General features: G+C 39.3%; 1 protein-coding gene across 2 annotated transcripts in view; it reads left to right on the top strand.

The window, feature by feature from the left end:
- LRRC1 (leucine rich repeat containing 1) overlaps positions 1-24,478 on the top strand; it is a 122,147-nt gene that overhangs the window by 88,245 nt on the left and 9,424 nt on the right. For both annotated transcript variants that reach the window (XM_036916361.2, XM_036916362.2), the window contains 7 exons: positions 5,888-5,944; positions 6,216-6,279; positions 6,668-6,742; positions 9,426-9,570; positions 11,749-11,867; positions 13,279-13,362; positions 22,656-22,771. In XM_036916361.2, the coding sequence (XP_036772256.1) occupies positions 5,888-5,944; positions 6,216-6,279; positions 6,668-6,742; positions 9,426-9,570; positions 11,749-11,867; positions 13,279-13,362; positions 22,656-22,771 (660 nt within the window). The remainder of the gene's footprint in view (positions 1-5,887; positions 5,945-6,215; positions 6,280-6,667; positions 6,743-9,425; positions 9,571-11,748; positions 11,868-13,278; positions 13,363-22,655; positions 22,772-24,478) is intronic.

The following is a 24,478-nucleotide window of genomic DNA, read 5'->3' as shown; positions in this document are numbered from 1 at the left end:
AACAAAGATTTGAAAATACATGTTGTACAAAAAACTTGTGCATGAATGTTCATAGCAGCATTATTCATAATAACCAAAAGGTGGAAACAACTCCGATTTTTAGCAGTGGATGATCTGATAAATGAAAAGTGGCACATCCATATAATGAAATATTATTCATCCGTTGAAAGTCATGGAGTACCGAGGCATGCTACAACATAGATGAATCTTGAAAACATGTTAAGTGAAGGAAGCCATATAGAAAGGCCACATATTGTTTGATTCCATTTATGTGAAATGTCCAGTATAGGCAAATCCATAGAGATAGAAATTAGATTAGTGGTTGTGAGTGGCTTGGGTGGGGGTGAATGGGGGTTGGGGGTGCAGGGTGAGGATAAGGAATGAGTTGTGATTAAGTATGAAGTTTCTTGTTGGGTGATGAACATTTTCTGGAATTAGGTAGTGGTAATGTTTGTACAACCTTGTGAATTACTGAAAAACCACTGAATTAAACACATTAACAAGGTAAATTTTATAGTATGAGATTTGTCTCAATGAAAAAGAATGGACTGGAGGCAAACTTGCATCTGGTACTGCTGAAGGGTGATACTATGCTTGGGAAACTGACCTAGTTTATTATTACAGGAAATGCTGTGTAATGCAGCCTTGCGAGTAATGTGCTGAGGTCATTTTGTCTCAGTTACTCACGCCTGGTGATCAGGCAGGTATGCATAGCTGGAGCCTCCAGAACGTTCAGGTGATGTGGAGTGGAGTGAAGTTTGGGAGGCTACAAAATCCCCAGCAGGAACTCACGAAGAATTTTGAGAATCTGGGAAGCCTCTTCTCCCATCTAAAAGCATTTGTCTTTCTCATGTATCCATCTCCATGAGATTTCATATCCTTGGCCATTAAAGAAACTAATACAAAAAAAAAAAAAGCCTAAATATATCTAAACATCTCTACTCAGTTTAATTAAATTTTCCCCTTGGAAATAATAGCATTCTTAAAGGAATATATGTAATGGACTAACATCATGCCTGAAACCCAGTTGTCAGTCACTAAGTGGTTATTATCAATAAACATTTAATTATGACACTTTGCTAATAGAAGTAAAGCAAGAAGATAGACACCCTGGGCTCTCTGGCAGATTGAAGTAGAGCATGTGGTCTGATTCTGTGTCTACTACCCATGGGAATGGTGACCTTAATTTAAGTGAGCTTGATTTAAGTGAGCCACGTGGCCCTTGCTAATTTAGGCCTAGTGCCAGGCTGCTTACCTATGTTGTATTAGTGCATGCTGACTAAAAGGAATAAATCTTTTTGGAAACTATTGCCATATTTAATGCTTTTCTTTGAGGCCTGGTTATTTCTTTTAAATATTTAACATTACAGAAACAAAATTAAAGATATTTAGAAAAATTTCTTCAGCAAAGCCACTATAAAGAAATCTGTAAATAGGAATTTCTTAAATACTAACTTGGTATTAAGGAAGCAGAAATACTATGAATGTGAAAGCAGCTCATCCTATCTCCATCAATATTGCTTTCCCCAGCCAAATATTGTTCCCATAAATATTCATAGATTTTATATTTTTAACAGTTGTATAGTGTACTGCCATGTGTTTGCTTGGGCTGCCTTAATGTATTTTATTCTTAATGATTTCAGCCACCAAAATGGAAAAAAAAATCCAAGTGGATTAAAAAGAGATTTTTAAAGTATAGTTGAGCACAGATGTAAATTCTTTACAGTAACCACTCATCCAGTCCCTTAAATAGAATCCTAAAAATACAGTTGGCCTACATTCCGACTTAGAGAAGCGTGTAACTTTTGTGCCTGCTATCGTGAGCTGTATAAAGCATTAAGCACACATTGGTGTGCTGAGAAGAAATGGCTTCAGCGCACTTTTTCTGCAGGAGCATGTTAAGTTTTTTTTTTTTTTTTTTTAAATTTAACTCCATTTGGTGATAGAAATGGTGGGAGGGACAAGTAGGATAGAAAATGATGGTGTTTGCAGGAGGATGAGGAAGTCATTCTAGCAGTATTGCAAAGAAATTTAATTTCCCAGGAATTAAAATCAAAGGGCAAAATATCTGTCAAGAGGGGTGTGGTTTAAAAAATTAAGGTATATAAAGACAGTGAGGTACTATGTAATTGTTTAAAAAAAAAGAAGAAAACCCAACTGGCATGTACAGGTAAGAAGTGAGACAAAACTGTTGAGGAAAACAAAATACCAAGTGTGAATGGGATATGCAACCTTGCATGTGAAAAAGGGGAGGATAAGACCATGTATTCATACTAGGCTGTTTTCGCATAAAAGAAACTGGATGAGTACATAAGCAACAAAAAAGATGATTTCCAGTGAGAAGGGGCTTGGTGGTGGGAAACTGGGTTGATGAGGGAGGAAGATGGGAGGACAGCTTATTCCTGAATCCTGTGTTCTGCATGTATATTAGTGCAGACGCTAGTGATTAAAATGCAGGTTCCCTGGTGAATGCTGGCTTTACCCCTCACCAGTTGTGTGAGACCTTGTTCAGGCTCCCTCTCTGTGCCTTAGTTTTCTCACCCATAAAGTTAATTCTTGTTAAAGCACTTATTGTATCTGTCATATAGTAAGCTGCTGATGTCACCCGTAGTCAAAGGTTTAAAGACCAGTAATTCTCCATATTGCATCTCAAGTGTTGGATTTTTTTGTCACACTTGTAAAAGTATTCGAGCAGCTCACCACGTGTATGGCCTATCCTTCGAGGAGTTCTGTGTAGTGTAGATGACTCCTGGGATTCACTGCATCTTGGAGCATCTTTCAGAACATCGTGACTGACACGCGCCTGTAAAGCACCTGTCTGTGCTTAGGGACAGGGGCTGTCTCAAGGAAATAGGGCACAAAATGGCTTTATTAACTTGAAGGGAAACCGCATTATATCCTAATTGCCATCATGGATGTGATTATTTTCATTTCAGGGGAAATTGCAAGAGTGGTGAAACACCTCAGCCAAGGAAATGCAGCCTGGTAGGGAGGGACTAGCTGGGATGTGAGCCCAGGGCCGCCCGCCTCAGACTCAGCGTGCTCCTTGCAGAGTGGCCCTTTCAGCAGGGAGTCTGAGGGTCTGATTGTAATGTCCAATTTTCTCCATTTTAAATGGGTTAAAGTTATAGGAAAGCATTACCTCAGAAAGGCTCTAATTTCATACACTTTGTTTTAAATTAATTTTTCAATTTTGAAAGGTTACAAAAATGTGATTTTTTTGTTGTTGTAACACCCACACATTTACATTTCCACTACTATCCAGAAATAGTAGAAACCAGGAGGTTTTACAGTGAGAACCTTTTTACTTAAAAGGACATTTTATTTGGGTGTTAGTATGATGGGGGTGGAAACTATTTAATCTAACATGACATTATTAAGTTTCATATGTACACAGTCTGTTGGCATTTTTGCAGTATTGTTGCTCAGGCAGTTTTTATTTTGGTACTATGGCTTCAGCCTTTTACCCTCAAGACAAAATTTAAAGATAATTTAAAAATGTGTGTCATTTTTTTTGTAAATGACATAAGTCAACAAAATCCCAGTGTCCTTGGTGTAGTTAGGAAGGTAAGACATGTATTTGCCCAAAACTGATAGGTGTTTTTAAAATTTAAATTATAAAGAGAGTTCCAGAGAATGGGGCGAGGCAGGAGTTCTGGCTTTTGACCAGATCTGAGTCGTGGCTTTGCCGCTTTCTAGTGGACACCACACGAAGCCTCCCTCTCCTAATGGTGGCATAGCAGCGTCATCGGCGTGCTGGTTGTCATCGCGCAGGAGATTGAGGAGGAGCCCTGCGCCGCATCTCTCCGCTTTGTTTCAGGCAGGGGCCTCAGACCAAGGCTGCAGACCTCGGTATAACCCTCAGCAGCAAGGCCTGGGCTAAACTGCTTTTTAAGATGCTTTTGATGATGCCCAACAGTAAAGTTTTTGAAGCAAAGAAGGATTTTTCCTTTTATTAGTGACTGTCTTTAGTGTGTCACGGTAGATGTAAAAGTAATGAATGTTGGGTAGATGTGACAATTCTACCAGTGATTTTTAAAATGAAGTGTGAAACTAGTCAAAAGCCACTGGCACTGCCCAATAAAATTTAAAAGCTGAAACAGAGCCCTTTGTTTTCATTTTTATTTACCTGTTTTTTTCCTCTCAGTACTTCGGAGGTAATAACCCCACATGTCTGCTGGCTTCCTTGGTTACTATTGAGGCGACTGATGTTCTCATTTATGGGCTTTTTTTGGGAAGGTAGTTAATTTTTTCTTATATTGAGGTACATGCAATAAAGTGAACAACCCTTGGTGCACAGCCTGACGAATTCTGGCATTTGTAGACACCCGTTAAACCATCACCCGAGTCAAGACATCAACATTCTTACTAATCTTTTCCTCGTTGTTGCTTGTTTTTAAGCCCTTTGTTTTTAAATTTTTACTTTTATAGTTACTTAAAAAGTAACTTAGCATCCTTATCTACATATTTGCTTTTGGAAATAGACCCTGGGTGGTGTCTTTCTCACCTCCCTCTCCTCATTGTTATTTCTTCTATATAAACACTTGGCTTAGAGAAAGCAGACCTCATAGCTGCAATTTTCCACCTGGTTAACATGTTTTTTTGAAGAATGTTGTTATTAAATTCATAAATACTTATTAGCAGGGGTTTGATAAAAAAATATTCTGTAACCTATTTGTTTGCTCTTGGTTTAATTGTGAAAATTATTCAGTTTTCTAAAATTGGAGAAGGAGATGCAGAATTTGTGCATTTCATATGTAGTTAAAACACATTTTCAAGCAAACAAACTTTGAGTATGTATATGTACTCTTCATGCAAATCAAATTTACATTTTCCAATGTTATGAAACCAGCTTTGTTAGTACCCATGATTCTAGTTTTTATGCTGGAAGGAGAATAGAGGATTAAGGCAGATTAGAGTGTTGGGATAATGTCTGACTCCTTGTATTTTGAGTGCTGCATACTAAAAAATCTGGACGTTACTATGGTGATACTAGCAAAAGCCTGAGCTTTCAGCTGGTATAGAGCTTAGTACAGTGCCCGTTGGAGCTGTAGAATAATTCAGTTATCTTCTGAATCACTGCATTATGCCAGCGCTGACATCACCTGGATGTGTGAGGTTTCTGGTGATGCAGAATTGCCACTGCCTGTGAAGATTTGACCCAGATAATCAGTGTCTGGGGAGGACATCTGGGTCTCCTTTCGCCCTGCCCCTGATAGACATGGATTACACCGGGGAGGCAGGAGAATCTGCTGAAAAGAGTGCCATTCCAGAGTTCAGTAAGAATGAAAGCAACATTGTCATAGCTACCACCATTTATTGGATCAGCCTTATGTTCCAGGCACCATGTGAAGTGCATTATCACATTATCCCTAATGCATTTAAATGGCAGTTACTTCCATAGCATTGCTGCCACTTGCTCTGTGAGCTTATGATCTTAAGTAGAGCCCTTGGGCTCTCTGGACAGAGATGCTTTCAAAAAGGGTGATTTCTCACCGATGTTTGGAAGAAGAGTTCTGAGATCCGTGAGATTAAAGGCATTATGTTTTTATGGGAAAGGTACATTTTTGACACTCTAAAGTCTAAAAGCACATATTTGGCTTTGTTGTGATCCTGAGTGAGTTATTTTCACATACTAAATATCAAGTATTTGAATGAGGGTGACTTATAGCGATGACACTATTTTTATTTTAATATTAAATTTTGGGAGGTAGAGATTATGCTATTTTTGGTGAGGGTGAGTCATGGGCCACAGATACTTTCCCCTTAGGACATGAAGTGCAGGGATTTTACTAAGAGTTGCTATCTGAGGATGTATGTATAGGGAGGAGGAGGTAGAAGAATCTCAGGAATTTTTCTTATACTTCTTTCTTTTATTCATCTCTAGTCTTTACAACCTGGCTTCACTGGAACTGAGAGAGAATCTTCTTACATATCTTCCTGAGTGAGTCTCTTGGGAAAATAAGAGGGGATTTTGTACTGAATGAATTTCTTTAAGCATTAAAAAAAAAAATACAGTATTGCTTCAAAAAAATTACATGTCTTGGAAAATTTGGGAGATGCCAGCCTTCTTTTAATAGTTCTTCCTATTCAATATTTACTGCTATAAAATCTAAATGGGTCTTATTTTTGGAAACTAGTCCAAGTGAGGAATACCATATTGCTCAGTATTTCTAAGAACTAAGAGCCCCCCCCTTTTTTTTCTTTTTTAATAGTTCTCTTACTCAGCTGCGGAGACTAGAGGAACTTGATTTAGGAAACAATGAAATATATATTTTGGTAAGTCTGTATTGAAAAGAAACTTGAACTTAATTTTGTCCTTAGTCATGTTCACAGAATATTTTGGGGGGAGATCTGTACGGATGCTTAAACACCAGTATTTTCAAAGATACAGTTGGCAACATTAAAGAATGTGCTTCAGTTCAAGAGATTGAAAATTGTGATTTGTAGGTAGGGAGGACCAGGACTAGACATGAGAGGCGTAAGTGGAAACAACTGGCCATTTTGGAGAATGTTGGGGTTGCTTCTAGGAAGGGGGCTTAATATTGGATAAGTACCACCAAACATCTTTTATGGTTCCCCACTATTAACTATTGAATTATCTGTCTTTCTTAATGGAAGTCTAAAAATTGGATCTCTGTTACCATAACATTATTTTTTGTTTTAGCCAGAATCAATTGGCGCCCTCTTACATCTAAAGGATCTCTGGCTGGATGGAAATCAACTGTCAGAGTTACCTCAGGTAGGTGGTAATTTCACGTGGTTTTCCCCAAAACATAAAACAGCCACCAACACCACCCTCATCTGTTTCCTACTTCTACATGAGATTTTCTATTAAAGGGATCTTGAAACCAAAAAATTGGTTGAGAAAGCACATTTGGAAAAATATATTGAACATTCAACAGCTACATTGCCATTGAAAAATGGAAAGCTTTAACCCCCAGTTCTAAAGATAATGAATACATCTTTTGTGAATTCTGTATTTTATTTCATCCTTGCTCTCCATGTGGCTTACTTCAGGGCCAGCAAGTTTGTAAATTACTGGGACCCCTGATTCTGATGGTTTCATTTCTGCCCCCTCTTGTGATGTACCAAGTGCTTTGGGATGATTTTGACCACATTTTGTCCTGTAGTAGTTGATGAAATAGCAATGTTGAAAGTTTTTCATATTTTTCCACATATTGCCAGTGGTTTAGCTGTTATGTCATATGTTTTTTACTCTTACCAAGTGTGAGAACCATGTTCTAAATGAAACAGTCTTGTGTAGCCTTCTAAGTACATAGTCATCTGTGGAGTTCTGTTAGGTAGGCCTGCCTTCTGATTACATGAAAGAAAAACCTAAACAAACTCACAGAACAAACAAAAAAACTTTTTATGTTTTTTAATATTTAATATATTTTTTATATTTTTAAATACTTTTCATATTTTCCTTACATTTTTAATATATTTTCCCCTTGTTTTTCTCTGTTACTGAATTGTATCTTCAGTATATCTTATTCTTCAGTATGTCTTAACAGCTAATCTGTAACGTTAGGGTTTATTTCATTAGGTGGCCTAGATGCTTGTATTTGAAATTAACTCCGATGCTGTCTCCGCTCAGTAATGTGAACCAGTTGTGATGGGACTGTGCCCTGGAGGCGGGGAATGCCCTGTCAGTGCAGGGTAGTTTAACACTGGAGGGAAGTACTTATGTAAAATTGTGATTGTTGTAGTTAAAGCTGGAGTTACCATGACATCACTTAACGACTGATGCAACTAGGAGATAATCAGGATCTGTTTCTGAGGTGTTGGGTGCATTTGGGCACAGGAGACAGATCAGCAACTGATACGGGTGAGGATTTGATTACTAGTTAGATTTCTCTAGGAAATTATGAGAAATCCTCGTTGAGAGAATTCTAGTTTAGTAGTCAAAGGTGGGGGGATAAAAACACCACAAGCTTATTAGGAAAGTAATAAAACATAAGCTATGGGACATGAGGGAGAAAAGGTATATGTGTACAGATGTGCCTAAATGATTTTGTGCAAAATACCACATCCTGAACACAAAACTCCAGTGGTCCTGTTACAAGTGGTTATTTAAACACCTTGTTTGCCCCTCTTGTATAAACTTCTATTAAACCAGGGACAAATGTATCAGTCTAAGATAATCACAGTTATTTTCCTATCTTCATTGATGATTGAAAGAAAAGGTTACAAAGACATTGTTAAAAGGAATCAATGAAAAAGTAGAACAACTTCAGGGGTTGGGGCTGAAATTTGAAAAAAATGTAGTCTGGTTTTCTATAGACAGGAAATACAGGGGCAGGGTCATAGAAGATAAGCTAGAAAGAATAGAAGAGGCCAAATTAAGTACAGATTGAGAAACGTGTAATAGATGAGAGGGTAATAGGAGTAGGGATTTAATGTAGTGGCAGAGGGAATGCAAAAACGGAGGCAGATATAAGAGAAAGTGCATTTTGTGAATGGAAGATAGGATACCTTTTGGATAGAAAGGTAGACTTGTTGAGATACTTTCCCCGCTCCTGTATAAACTGTTTTCATTAAAAGCAGTATACATCTCTGTTCTGTTGATATTAAAGATTAAAGGTGTCAGTGGGTCTGTATGCTCCAGTATTGCTGGGGAACAGTTGTCTTGATGTTTGTTGTAATAAGTACTTCATAGGAGATATAAAGTACAGTACAGTTGACCCTTGAATAACATGGGTTTGAAGCTTGCAGGTCCATTTGTATGTGGACTTTTTGCAGTAAATATGTTTTAAAGTTTTTTGGAGATTTGTGACAATTTGAAAAAATGTTTCTTTTTTCTAGCTTATTGTAAGAGTGCAGCATATAATACATACACAAAGCGTGTGTTAATCAACTGTTTGTATTATCAGTAAGCCTTCCTGTCAACAATAGGTAATTAGTTAAGTGTTTGGGGAGTTAAAAGTTATATGTGAATTTTCAACTGTGTGGGGAGTTGGCCCCCTAAACCTGCATGTTATTCAAGTGTCAAGTCTAGATGTTTCCTGAACAGGGAAAATCTCAGAGTCACCCTAAAATGTAAGCTGCTTATTAAGTAATTGATTCTAAACTTGAAGAACTGGATTCTAGACTCCTTTTTTTTTTTTTTGCCTAATTGCATTACCGGAATATCATTTGTTCTCTCTTGGTGCCAATCTTTTCATGTACTGAGTGAGAATTATTCCTTGCCTACCTGCAGTTGGGAGGTTTGGCCTTCCTCCCAGCTCCATGTGTATGATTCATACAGCTTCCCATTTTCATTGGAATGGGGTCTGGAAATTTTCTCCAAACTTCACATTTAGATAGACGCTAAAGAAACATCCTTAGGATGACCTTGGTATTTGCTTGTGAAATCACTAAGAAATTCCTCTGTACTATGGCAGGTTGAAGCATGAATTTCTTTTTCGATGTCATTGATGTAGGAAATAGGAAATCTGAAGAGCCTGCTCTGCTTAGATGTGTCTGAAAACAGGTTGGAGAGACTTCCTGAAGAAATCAGTGGCCTGACTTCACTAACAGATTTAGTTATTTCCCAGAACTTACTAGAAATGATTCCGGATGGCATTGGTGAGTATGGAGGATAATTAACGACTATAGGCACAGCTGTTGCTTGAGCATTTGGAGCACAGCGGTCCACGGTCACCACTCCCAGATGCTGGGGATGTGGCTCCTGTAGTCTCCTCGTTGTTTCTTTGTTTCTAAAGGAAGAAGGAATGCAGAGAGTATTTACTACAATGTAAGTTTCCCTATGTGTTGATATTACTGTCATCCTGGCTTGGTAGCAGTTATAGCAATTATCACTTACAAATATTGACTCATATCTATTTCATCCACGTCTTGTCTCATTGATTTCAGTAGAGATTAGCCCAAATAATAGAATGTGTTTCAGGTATGTGAGCAATCACTAGGGAAGTTCTAAGTGAGCATCCTGCATAGGTAATGAGGAAGTAAGTCGAGCCATACAACATGACCTAGGGAAGGGCTCTAAAAGGGAACTTGGTATGCCTGAGTTGAGCCTTTTCCTAGTACATTGAGAATAATCTTTTCCTTTAACCATCCTCTGCTGTTCCTTAAAAAAAAAAAAAAATTGGTCCAGACATTTCCTTTACCATAAAGGAATTGAGTCCAGTGTGAGAAAATAAATGCAAACAGAGAAGGTATAAACAGGCATGGGCTAGCAACTCCACTGTAGCAAAGCCACTTAGAAGCTGTTGAGAACCTGTATTCAACCATATAGTTGTCATCACATTGCTGTCTTTGATCTTCATTTAACTTTTATTCAAAACATGAAAGGAAGTTCTGCAAGATTTTCAGTAGTTGGTGAAGCTCTCTGACCGAGGACCACTTCCTTTCTTGTATTTGGTCAAGATGAAAGTGGTACCTGATAATAGCAACTCAGTGGGAATACAGACATTGCTTTTAGTTAAGTCTGGCTGGAACATTGATGGGGATTTTGACCCTGAGTGTAAGTGTTCAGTGAGAATCACACATGGCATCTGAAAGCAGTTGTAGGGACTGGGAATGTTCTGTTGGCTTTTTATAAGAAGCAGGGGGCCTGCAATGGCTGAATTCAAGCCATTCGAAAGGCTGTCATGTCGAAAGAGGAAGAGATGTATTATATCTCCCGGTTCAAATGGATGAAATGTGAGGATTGTGGATCTCAATCTGGTTTAAGAAAGAGCTTTAAAACAAATATTTGTTACAAATTAGTGTGGGCTGCTTAGTGAAGAATGAGTACCCCATCACTAGAAGTATTCAAGGAGAGGCTACAAGACCACTGCTGGTAACACTGTTAAGGAGAACTCTCTGGGGTGCGACGTGTCAGGTGAAAGGGTCAGCCCTGCAGGGAATGCTAATGCGTCTCTGACAGTGAGGACGGGTTCACCCAGTGGGGCCATTGTGGCAGGTTACTGATTGTGCTGAGGACAGGGCTTCAGAACTGCTTAGCTCTTCTGCCTTGCCCACCAGGCAGGCCCGTCCATCCTTTCAGCGCCTCCTTTTCTCCAGCTCTATGTCTCTCTTAAGAGAGAGGCTGCTTTCTGGCGTTCCTGGAGAAAGTGCTGTCATGCTCCTGCTCCCCCGATCTGTACTCAGTCCCCTGAGGTGTAGTTGGAAACGAGAATGGGAATGATTTAGGATTTCCTTCACTCAGGTGGGACTCTGAGGGGGCTATGGTAAACCCATTCTCGTTTTCCACGGCCTGAGGACCTCACCTGTGAGTCCAGCCTTACTGCCCTGAGTGAAGTAGGTTCAGTCCCTCATGGGGCTTTTCAAAAATTACCATCCTATTCTGCTTGTATAGAAATGCTACTTTATCAGGATCTTCACTGAGTCATTCTCCTTCATAGGTGATATAATAAACTATATACACTCTATTGCTTTTTGTTTTTAGTAAGGATGATTCTTGGGGTAAGATGAAAGTCTCTCTCCTTTGTGTATGAAACATTTGCTCATCTTAAAGATCCATCAAAAGTCAAGCTGTTTGTTTTTCCTTAAATTTTCTGGCTTTGATATGATGTTTTTAATGAAGTGACTTCTAAAATGATATGTTTCTAATTGCTGACAAATTATTTTAATTCTCAACCTTTCACAATCTAAATGAGAATGATGTTCTATAATGTGAGGTGCTGGGTGAGGGAAAAAAATGAGTAATGGTTTAAAACAAAAAGAACAGCAGATAGGAAATACCAAGTGATGATTAGGGAAACAATTGTAACTAATGAGCTTAACTACTGCTTTTTACAGGAAAACTAAAGAAACTGTCGATCTTGAAGGTGGATCAGAACAGACTCTCACAGTTGCCTGAAGCAGTTGGGGACTGTGAAAGCCTCACTGAATTAGTTCTTACAGAAAACCGACTCCTGGTGAGTGTGGTTTGCACGTTCAAATGGATACTTACAGTGTGCATTTTTATCATAAAGACTTATTAGGGTAGATTCTACTTACTTGCAGTTTGGGTGGACTAAATGGGCACTTCTTTGTTGCATCAGAAAAAGGGAGGTGAAGCAAATGCAATACATGAAAATGCTCAGTTTTTAACCTGCCTAAGTGAAGACAGTGATATTTAGGCTCTTCTGCCAGTGCATGTGCGTGTCCCACTTGTGGTGCTTTCAGTGCAGGAACTGATTGGCACCTCACAGAAGTCCCCAGGAAGATGTAGGGATGAGCCACCATTGGTAAACTTGCTGGTACCTCTGCCATGGTGTCCATGGACTGCCAGAGGAAACGTTGTCCTCTCTGGGTTCTTTGAGCAAATGGGAAGAGGTGGGGAGAGGAGAAGAAATGGTGGTTGACCTCAGTGGGGCTGGGGCAGGAATGCCCTTTTTGGGGCTGGGCTTCCGTCTGTGATCTTACCCCATCCTAGAAATCAGGGGTGGAGGTGCTGCAGGTGGCCCGCGCTCCCACCAAGGGCAGAGGCCTCAGCGTGCACCTCGCGCCGGGGTGGGTCAGCAGGGTGCCGGCGCCTCTCGGCTGCCTTCTCCCTTCCTGCCGCCGTCCGCTTTCATCAGCCCCTCACCTGTGACTTCATCTCCTCTGCCCCTCGTTTGATTGTCTGTAGCAGCTATTTTTTTCTTCAGTTTACTTTCCTACCTTTCTCTTTTCTTTTTATCTATCTTCATCTTGTCACTCTATTTTTTGCCCTCCTTTTCCCGCTCCTTCTGCCTCTTCCTGGGGAAAGCCACCTCCTCTGGCAGGTGTGCTGGAAGTGACCAAACCTTCCTGCCCTAGTTTGTGGTTTTAGGCGTACAGGTAGCAATCGCAATGGTTGGGAAAATCGCATTCCCCGCTGGATTCCATTAGTGTCGAAGACCGTCCTGTGGGCCCGGGGTTCCTGCAGGGTTCGTGCTGCCTCCAGCAGCCCCGGGCACCCTTCCTCTGTCCCCGCAGCGGCCCCGCCCAGTGCTCTGGCTTCCGTGCTCCTCCAAGCTCACGTGGTTCTCAGAGGTGCAGGCAGGGCAGGGATGAATCTTGAGGGTACAAGTTCCTTCTTACCTGAGGCGAAGAGCCTTCATTACCTCTTTACTTGGTGTTTCTCTGTTCCCAGGTCTGTGTCTTCAGCTTCACTTTGTTGAAACATACTCTCATTTCAACAAAAATGTTAAAATACTTAATTCCGTATTTCCTAAGTGAGCTTTAAAATATCTGATATTCAGGAAGAACTATCATGCTTCTCTTGCTGGATGAGATTATATTCTTTAACTCCTTGAAAAGATCTGTTTTGCTGTGAGCAACACTAAAAAATATGTGTTAATAGTAAAAATGTTGTTTCAACAGACCTTACCTAAGAGCATTGGAAAACTTAAGAAGTTGAGCAACTTGAATGCAGACAGAAATAAATTAGTGTCTTTACCAAAAGAGGTATGTGCTTTTAAAAATAATAATAATTATTATAAATAATAATGCATACAGTAGCAAAAATGTCAAATACTTTAGAAGACTTATGTGGTACTTTTTAAAGGTTATATACTCTCATCTCTGAGTGGAGAGATGGTTGGAGGAATTTATCAAAGAATGGTTATCAGTAACGTTAAAGAGAGTCGGTGGGTCCAGATGACTGTGAATGAGCAAGTGTTGAGAAAAGTGAATAGATATAATTTTAGATGGGAGAGAGATTGATGTTTTGGGTTTGACATACAGGAAGTGGGGACACCATTGACAGAAATGGGTAGGAGTCTGGCAGAAGTGGATGACTTGAGGTTTGATTGAGTATAATGTGAAATTTAATTGCCCCTTATATAAGCCTTTGAAATTAGAAAACGGGATCTCAGCCCTGTTCCCGGGCAGAGGCTGACACTAGACAGCATTCATGTCTGGGGGAGTGTGAATGAACTCTTCATGAAGGCGTTCATGTAGAGGAAGGTAGTAGGAAGCTGTAGCCAGACTCTTAGGACATTTTTTGTCAGTGCTCCATGCAGGAGAAAAGAGAACAGTGACCATCCGTTGTGGAGAAAGCTGTGCCAACTTAGAGGCATTTAAGTTCTGGCAAGGGAGGGAAAATGCCAAGAATGAGAAAGAAGCCCACAGTAGACAGGGAGGCATCTAGTGTGTTGTTTAAAAAGAAGGCTTACTTTCTGTTTAGAGGTAGGAAGAACTTGATTGGAGATGCATAGTACTGAGCTTGATTTTTTTATTAGTAGTATAACCTAAAACTAAGTTTAAGTCACCTTTTTCCCTGCCATCAAATGCTGGTGAGCCCCATCCCCTTTGCTAGGGCCTCACATAAGAAGGTGTGGTATTGAGATAGGATCACTGGCCAGGTGTGGATTCCTTTGTGGATTTCCCTATTTTGAGTCTTTCCTACATTTATCTTGGACCTGAGTAAGATGAACAATGCTCTTTATAATAAATGATGATATTATTATAAATGTGGCCATATTCTGACACACGCTTAATCTGAACACTGACATTTAAATAAAACTGTTTCCAGCAGAAAGGCTTAAGTCTACATCTTAGCTAACCTAGGACACAAGGCAGGGATTCTGCTACTCAAAGCATTTTGGTTCCAGTCTCGAAGAGATAAACAAAAACACAGAGCAGATATTCTGCACATTAACTTCAATCTTGCTAAATAGCACATGTAGATGGGACATGCTAAGCACATGCACAGAGAGGTAGGAAAGACTGACTGCTCCTTTCTCTATGCCACGTACCATCCTAGGTGCTTTCAGGTATGTTAGTTCATTGGGTCCTCACAACAGCTTTTGAGGTCTTGAGGGAAATGTCCTCATTTTACAGACGAGGGAACCGAGGCCAGTGAAAAGCCTTCCTCAGTAGGGCTTACAGAGCTGGGAATCTGTTACCATGGTATCCAAAGATGCATCTCCCGACAGCCAGCCCACTGCTCTTTTGCTGGCCAGTAAAAGTGGGGCCACTCAGACAAAAATTCTGTCTGGCCTTTTCATCTCTCTAGCCTTGAGGTAAGGCAGGACCTTGATTCAGTAAAGAGCAGTCATTTGTCTTTAGTTTGGATGTTTTAGAAAATTAATACATTTTAGGAATATTTTCAAGGTTAATGCCAAAAAGAACACTTTTAGGTTTAATATTAAATACCCAGTAAGTTTCACCACCCACCCCCAGCTTCCCTGTTCCTCTCTTGATTCTGTCTTTTAAAGGAACATGTTCTAGATCAGAACTTTAGAATTTCGTTTTTGTAGAACTGTTACCATCATTTTAGCATCAGTCCTGTTTTCATTTTAAGAGAGTGAAACTTGTACTCAAGTGTTTCTGTTTAGAGACTTATATGTAGCACATGCTGTGTGTCCATTACATTTACTAGAACAGCTTTTCATGATTGAAAAGTGAAAGTATTGTGGAAATATTTGTAGCTTCAAAGCATTTTACTTAGCTATCATGTTTTATTCATTTCCTATCAAATTCTGATTGGTTTTCTGGCATCTAGAGTTTTATAAATGAATGAAGTCTAAGCCTTTTCCTTCAGCTGTGAGATAAAGCAGAGAATGTTTAGGTTTTTAGGAATCAGATCTTTGTAGCACACCTTCACTCCTGCTCATACACATACTGAGCTCCCAAAGCAGGAAATACATCGAGCACATGTCTCCAGTTCTGCTTTGGGTTACAATTGATAACCCAGTTGGGACTGAGCAGCCAGACTACCGAGGGCCTCCTGACCTTGAATTGCATCATGTTGGTCTGGACAGCACCTTCGTGCCTGCCATGAGCCTGTGCAGTGATTGTGGTAGGCCTTGTGATTGTGTGTATGTGTGTGTGTATGTATGTCCATGCGTAGGGAGGGGGCAGGCCTAGTGATTGTGCTCACATATACCTGCTTTACCTCCAAGCTTGATACCATTTGACCAAATCCTGCACTTTTCTGATTGGATTATTTTCTTTCAAAACTTTTTTCTTTCTTTTGAACAATTACGTTGCATGCATGACATATCCAAACTGAAGTGCTGACCAATTCAAGTTATACGCTAAAATCCATAGTTGTATTAATTGCCGTTGGTCTGGTATGCTGTGTAGTCCTTATTTTTTCTCTTTTTTAATTTGATAGTATTGTATATTATCAGTTTTATATAGCACAGCTCCTTAGTCTGTATAGCAGTATTTATTTGTATTTTTTTCCCCAAATGTTTTAGGGGAAAGTGTTTGTATTGTGTGGATCACAACAATAGGTTCTGTTTGTTTTCTGTGTTGTTATTTGTGGTAAACATTTGCAAATCAATGAATGTTTCTTATTTTCTTAATTGTTAGCTGCTTGGAAATTTAGAAATGTCAGGAAAACATGTTATCTTGTAAGTATTGTTCAGACCACACAATTGCATCTCTAACTTCCATTTTGCTTCCTTAATGCATGAAGATTCAAATTGGCTGACTACTTTTTGTGTTCTTTGTTGTAAAATATTGGACGTTTTCCTCCTGAACTCAGACTTTTTTAAATGACTGCATGGCCTGGAACCTTATTTTGTTATGTGTTTGTCAGATTTGTTCAGGTTATTCTTTCTCAAAAGAATGCTTTTCTATAAATTACATTTTAAGTTATTCAGAAATTCTGAAAAGCATAGTAACTTGAAAGCTCACCTAAATTTTAATTTGTATGCATGATTCCCTCTCTAATGGAGAGGAGGGATTTGCTTTCTTTGCTACCTGTGGCTTGCTTCTGATTTTTCAAGCAACTTATTTGTGTCTTTTATTTCTCATCCTGTTGCTTAAGTATGTATGCTTCTGGGAAAAGGAGGTTCCCTAAAAAACTCGTATTTTTGGTGGAGGGAAGAATTAAGAAGAGACAGTGTTGTAGTATGATTCATGGATAGACAGGGAGTTGGTATGTGAGTGTGAGTGATCATGGGTATGATGAGAGAGAGCCAATACCTTCATAATATTCCCCAGCCAAATCTGACCCTTAAACAACCTGGACTATACTGAGTTTCTGCCTGGAAGAAACTGAGCACATATCCAAGTAGAGTCCAGTCCTTTGTCTCCATCAAGTCAAAATGAAAGTGACCTGACTCTGTCACCCTTATCCAGTCAAATGTGATAAGAAAGAGTTTGCAGATCATTCATCAGAGCGTTTCTTTATCAGGCAATCTGTGAACATTAGTTAAGGCATAAATATTAGTATGATATTCAGAAATGTCTGTGGTGATGGAGAATCCATTTTGTGGATAGCTTTCTGCCTTTTGATTAGCCCACTTAAAATTATTTTAGTGTAAATTCCCATAATATTCTAAAATGAATTATTGATAAAAGATGATATAAAACCTAAACATACTAGTAAGATATAGTTGACTATGGGATTTCAAAATGGAGAAGGCATTCCTTAACTTAAAAGAGAGAATAAATTGTAAAAGAAACATTTGAGGAATTGTCTACATGAAAATTAGATTTCTGATCTTTAAGAAGGTAAAGACAGCCTGAGGTCAGGGAGACATTTACAACATTACAAATGAAGATCTCTCCTTATTCTATTAGAAATCCTTTCACGTCTTTGAGAAAAAGGTGTTCCCAGTCTAGGTAAGTGGGCAAAAATAAAAACAAAGAACCCCCTCCAAAAACCAATATGTGATTCATAGAAGAAAAAATAGAAATGGCTATTAATATGCATACATTTTAGCCCCTTCAGTATTCACAGAAATGTTAATTAAAGCGTTTTGACATATCAGGTTTTCAAGATTGTAAAAAATGATGCCATATGTTGGCGAGGGTACAGGAAAGTGCATATTACCATGGAATCACAAATTATTATGGCTTCCCTGGAAGGGAAAATATGGTAATATCATAAAAAACTTTAAAAATGTACATACCATTTGATTCTGCAATTCTATTAGAACTTTATCCTATGAAAACAACTATAGGTATCCATTAAAAATGATGCACAAGAATGTTTCTCATAGTATATTTAGGGGCAGCCAGCAGGCTCCGTATACCATGCCAAGCAGGTACAGGGGCAGCTCACCTTTACCAGGCACTGTGCCAAGTGCTTTCATGCTGCTGCTTGTCTAATTTTCACAATAGTTTTGTGAGGTGTCGGTAAATCATTATCAACATCCAACAGATTGTGAAAACAAGACTCAGAGATATTAAGTAACTTGCTCAAGATCACACAGCAAAGAAATGGCAGAACTAACTTGCAGTGTCTAGTATGGGTGATTTGTTGAGTGACCTGTGGATCATCTCTAGAATGAAATGATTATGGGGTCAGTAAAAATCTTTTTAGAAACATAATAACATGGGAAAACATTATTGGTATCATATGTAAACAAAGGTATTAAAGATCATAGTGTTGGTCCTAATTTTTAAAAAATGTGTATGTATATAATCACAAATGCATGGCAACAATAATGAAAGATTGTATTAATATTGATTATCTCTTTGTGGCAGGTTTTGGTTTGAGTATTTTTCTTTTGTGCCTTTGTGTGTGGGGATATGTGGTTTATATCTTCCTGTCAATGTTAAGGTACTTTATTGTAATAAGAAAAGAAGAATGCCATAGCAGTTAGTGGTACTTTAATGTGAGTGGCCCAACAATTCAGGGAGTCCCAAAGCCTTATGATTTCCAAATATTTCTGAAATAGGGAACATTGGAATAATATGCCACAGATGATGATGGGAAAAGCAAAAATAGTGTTTGGTTTCTAAGATTATGCATCGTATTATTTCTGTTCAAATTGTATTTTGACCAGGTTTTGCTTATTTTACATTTTCCTTTTTGCCAGTGAAATATGGGTTCAATTCTGTTACAGATTATATTGAAAGGAAGATACTGAAGTAAAAGGCAAGTTCATTTAACACTGAGGGCAGGCATTCACAAGAGTAGAATATAGGCAGTCAAAGGTAACTAAGACAGGCTTTCTCTGTGCGTTATTGAATCTGATGACAGTTTTGTTACCTGCAGTCAATTAATTCTTAGTGAAATATGACCTTACTAGAGGTTTGCTCAGTGACTTGCAGGCCCCATCTCCTTGAGATGTATTAATTAGATCAATGCCAAACAGTTAAGGGCAGAATCATTTTGAATTAAGAGACACAGAACAGCTAAACAAGGATTCTCAGCTATATTCTGTAATTCTCAGAGAATCCAAGTCCAACCCCTTGTATTCTGGGAAGGTGCTATTATGTGGTTTAAGGGAGTTTAAAAATACCAGCTTCCTACATAACTGGTAATAAGTTTTTTAAACAGTGACCCTGCTTCTCAGAATTTCTAAGTGGTATAGGCATGTTATGCTGGTGACCACTGAGGAGCCTGTAAACTCTGCCTGGACCCAAAGTAGAAAGCAAAAATACATATGAATGATAGTATAATAAATACTGCATTCATGTCAACTCTTCACCAGTACTAAGATTATAGTGTATTTGTCATGGTGACAAAATGTCCCATTGTCAGGGAGACTGTTTTTTAAGAAGTTCAGGCATGCTGAGCTTGCCAGCATCATCCCAGTTCCAGCAGCACAGCAGACACTTGAGTGTTGACTGCACTCGTCAATTGAATCTGGGATTTTAACTTCCTAGAAAAAAAAAAAAAGTCACCACGTTTACTTGGCAGCAGCAATGGGCCAGGTTCTGTGATAGGTGCTGAAGTTATATTTGTGGTTTCATTTAATTTAATCCCTATTGTTACTTTTTGTTAGAGTAACATATTCAAACCCACAAAGCACAGAACTGAGCCTGAATTCCAACCCAGGTCTGTGTGATCTCAAAGCAGTCATCCCTTCGTTGCACCCCACACCCCTCTGACGTCTACAGAGAACTCTACCTTTTGACTTATGGTTTTGTCTGCTTAGTAATCTCTTGGAGAAGCCAGAGGCTCACGCCATCCCTTCCTGGCTGATTTGGAAAGAGGGCGGTGTGTGACTGTTTGCCTAGGACAGCCCGTGCCCCTAGCGGCGATTGAGGCGCCCTTAGCACACCCTGCAGCAGCGCTCGCTCTTCATCGCCGTGTTTTCCCAGTACCATGCACCGCGCAGATCAGGAGGCTGCTCTGCCTGCTCTGACAACCCAGAGGGCCTAGGAGGCTCTCCATTACAATTGCTTTCCATCCCTTGGGGGTCTCGGATGGGTGTGAAATTGGAGTGGGAAAGGAAAAACATGAGAAGTAAATAAATGAAACTATAAACACAGTAAACAGCTCATGTGCTCCTTTGGGAATTCACATTATTTCCCCCCAAATACTTTAGGGCTGTTAACTTGTCCAGAACTTTTATTGCTCCAACAACTTTTATGAGCCTTCTCTGATTAACCACTTTAGTTAGTTAACTAACTAACCACTTTAGGTTAGTACAATATACAAATTGAAAATGTTCACATGGTATATAGATTTAGTGTCCCCAAACAGGTATCCTATAGGTGGCTGGCAGTGGACAGTATCCTGACAGAGTGCCCCAAATCAGGATGCAGTCTCAGCTTTATATACCCTTTAGGAGCTTCCTGTCCCATCGTGAGGGTCATGTATATGAATAGCTGATATTGCCTGTTTTGACTCCCTAGAGTACAGATAAATGCTGTCTCTTCAAAGCCAGGCCAGGACAGCAGGGCTGAGGGGTGTCCAGTCCCAGCCGTGTGCTGACATGGAACCCAGATCCTTCCACGTGGAATGGGGTCAGTGGTGGGTGGCGGTGGGGGTCCCTTCCATGAGGATCTTTGTTGGGATAGTCTAAATTTATCAGATTCCTCATGTCGATCCTCAAAAGAGTCAGGGTTTTGATTACTTTCTTTCCATGATATTCCTGGCCACCTGAGTAAAACTGATGATTCTTTTCCTCAAGGGAGGGTAGACTGCCAAGGGCCATAAATTATCCTGTTTCAAATCTCTTTTAGGACACGATATTGGGGTCCTATATATATAAAACCTAAGAGAGCCCGCTGTGGTGATTCTTACTAGAAAAAAGAAGAGTTTGTGGTTTCCATTGGCTACACATAGAAGCAGATAATAACCTTAAGTGTCAGCCTTTTGCTAGTAATAAAAAAATTTAATGTATTAAAATACCTAAATGAGAAATGTTGGTAGGTAGATAGGTTTCACATGTGGGTATAGATAGGATGGGTACCATGCTTGCCATGCACCTGATTATATATAGATGCAAAATATATGTAGATGCAACAAGAATATTATATATAGATGCAGCAGATCAATCAAAAGATCTGAGGGTTTGTATAGACCATGATTGTGAAAGAAGTGCAGAGGGCAATGTATTAATATGAACCAGGGGTTTCTAGGAAGACTTTATGGAGTAGAGAAAGTTTAGCTAATTTTTGGATGGATTGGTAAGATTTAGAAAGGAGGAAGAAGGGCATTTCCATAAGGAACAGTGGGACCAAATATATGAGATGTATTTTAGAGGACAGTGAATAAACCAGTTTTGCTGGGATGGAAAGTGTGAATATTGGAAAATAAAGGTATAAGCTAAAAACTCTTCTACATATTTGGCTGTTGTCCAGGTGACCAGAGATGAATGTTACTCCCTGTTTTCTTATATGTTTATTTTTCTTGTATATCTATTATGTTTAGATACTATGGTTAAATATATTACTTCAAAATCTTTATATTAACTCTTAAGGGAGACATAGGAAGATTGTGATGAAGGTAGTTATGTAGAAATTCCATAAAGATGTGTTCTGCTTTTTAAGATATATACATATATTAAACACATATAAATAGAAAATGGTAGAAGATATATTCAGATGTCATTGAAGATTCAAGTCTCTTGCCCTCCCTAAAGTGGGAGGCTGTGGAGTAGTTTTCCATGTGTCAGAGGGACATCAATAGGTTCCTTCATGAGCCTTTCCTGGCTATTGCTCTCAGCCAGGATCGCAAGTACAAGAAGAATGTGCTACTGTATGGTGTCCTGCAAAATGTTGTGTCTGGGTTTATTTTTCTAACCCCTTGGTGGAGCTTCCCTGTCTGTAGAAACCATAGCCAGTTTCTTCAAGAGAATCGTGAATTCTTTTGTGTTATGTTCTTTTTTGAAGACCAGACCCGCACAGAGCTCAATTACCTTTGAACTGCTTCTTTAAAAGGGGGAAAAAATGGTAATCACATTTGGTGCAGGTGCAGATATTCATATATGCTTTTTACTGGTAGGTCATAGCTCTTTGTTAAAATATTGTTGATTTTGCATTTGTCAAAGAAAAAGAATTTACCAAATTAAGTTGTGAATGGCCAAAAGCTATTAAAGGATGTACAGTAGAAATTAGGTATTTATCAGGTGTCCCCTTTTTTCTATTAGATAAAGTAGAATGCTGAAGTTATATAACTGGCAGGACTTCAGAATTGTGTATATGTGTGTGCATCACCTTTGGCCCAACGTTTGGAGCCTAGAATTCTTAAAACTCCCATATTACTGAATTTTATGTGTCTTGGATTATGTAGTTTGGTTTACGTATTTATAAGATGCAGTTATGTTAGATAGCAGTGGAAAATGACTTCCTTTTCAGAATGAAATTTTTGAGCTGTTTATTTTCTTGATTTAATTTAGAACACATGTTTAATATTTTGCAGCAATTTGTATGAACTTACTGGGCTACTCTGTTTTGTTATGATTTAAGTTAATCATAGTTGTTCACCAGTGAGACTTACAGTCCTGTGGTATAATTTGATACATCCTTTTCATGCCACTTGACATACAAGATACTCCAGTCCCACCTCCATCTCCCAAAAATTCTGGAAAAAAGATGTATTTTCTTTCCCACTGTAGATCGGCGGCTGCTGCAGCCTCACTGTGTTCTGTGTGCGTGATAATAGACTGACTCGGATACCTGCAGAGATATCACAGGTGACAGAGCTCCATGTCCTGGATGTGGCAGGGAACAGGTAAGCATGCTATGGTTTGCTTTGCTTGAGAGAAAGACACAAGTGCTCACCTATCCTGACCTTTGCCATGAGTCTTTGCCACCTTGCCTTTGCCTTATAGAATGTATACCAATTAATTGAACACCCAACCCCCAGGAAGTTCTTAGTCTGGGATCTGGAGTGGTTGATCTTGATGGAGTAGAGAAGATGAGAGGCAGCCCGTATGTGGGGCACTTTAAATGCTTCTGTAGCGGTGCCTCCCAGGATGGCGGTACAGACATGCAAGGGCAGGAGCGTGTCCCGAGAACCGGGGCTCTTAGGCTTTGCTTTAGCTTTTGAACTAGTATTTGGAAGTGATTGTGGGCCTCACCTGAAGAATGGGCCTGAGTGAGTTTGAACTAGATTTTAATCGGGGTTCTTGATGTGCTCTGCTGGTGACTCAGCCCCCTGAAATTGTTAACATAATTGTATTCAGGGATACTTTTCTGGCAAGAAGGATCCACAGCTAATATCAGACTCACCAAGTTATTCATAATCCAAAAAAAAGTGAATAGCCACCAGACTGGCATCCCCAGGGTCACAACGCACCACCTCTCAAGTTTTGGGGTGAAAGGTCATATTGGGTTGCTCACCAGTTTCTGGAATATGACTTCTTTTCATCTTTGTAGCATATAGATTTGTTCCAGCCATTCTGAACTAATTTCATCACCTGCAATGTCATCTGTACTTTATTTCCCTTAAGGCTACACAAGCTATTCTTTCTATCTGAGACCCTCTTTTCCATCTCTCTATTTTTATTCTTCATGACTCATGCTTTTATTTTCTCCAGGAAGCCTTCTTCTCTCTGAGTCTGAATTTCTTCTGTATTACCCCTAATGTAGAACTCATAGCACCATATGATAATTGCCTGTTAAATGTATGTAACCCTCCTAAACCTAAGTTGCCTAAAGTTAGATATTATGGCTTATGTGTCATTGTATCATGTGCCCTTTCCCAGTGCCAGGAACATAGTAGCTGCCTGGTACGTATCTGTCAACTGAATGAAAATGTTAAAAATGTTAGTTTTGTAGAATGAATAGCGGACCACTGTGAAGTGCCTTATATCTCAGTCTTCATTGCCAAAGGAATTTAAAAAATGCTTTTAAGTGTTATATAGCTAGATAGGAGAAAAAGTACTCAATCCAGGGGAAGGTGATCAATAATTTTCAATGATAAATACCAGCAATCCAAAGAGTTTGGGGGATTAGCTGATTAGCTGGTCACTGACAGGCAGGCATAAGCCACCATTTTTCATTCTTGCTAATGGATTATTGATAGTAGTGCAGGTAAACAGCAGTACTCAGCTGGACTCTGGCGATGAGTTGTGGCCTCAGGGGATGCTCACCTTTTTAAAGTGAATGCTTATAAGATGTCTTGACGAATTCTTAAAACCACTAACTGGTTACTGGAAACTTAGGATTCGTTTGAGTTGAATGTTGAATTTTGCTGGACTAAGCCTAACATGAGACTTAACAGCTTGAAAAAGGCAGTTCTTTCCTGGCCTCTCATCTCCAGTAGTAGAAACTTAGTGACTCCAAACCTTCCCTGGCTCTTGCCACACTGGTGAGCATGAATTTGCATCAGTGACTCTTGAGCAGAAAGACAGCTTTGAGGTCTAAAAACTATGGTTCACACCAGTGAAGGCCCTGTTCTCCAGTTCTCAGAAGAAGGGAAAGTTAAATTTTTATT

The sequence above is a fragment of the Manis pentadactyla genome, chromosome 16 (genome assembly GCF_030020395.1).
Source record: "Manis pentadactyla isolate mManPen7 chromosome 16, mManPen7.hap1, whole genome shotgun sequence".
Lineage (NCBI taxonomy): Eukaryota > Metazoa > Chordata > Mammalia > Pholidota > Manidae > Manis > Manis pentadactyla.
Note: the sequence above shows the minus strand (reverse complement) of the source record. Positions and strands in the feature narration are given on the sequence as shown.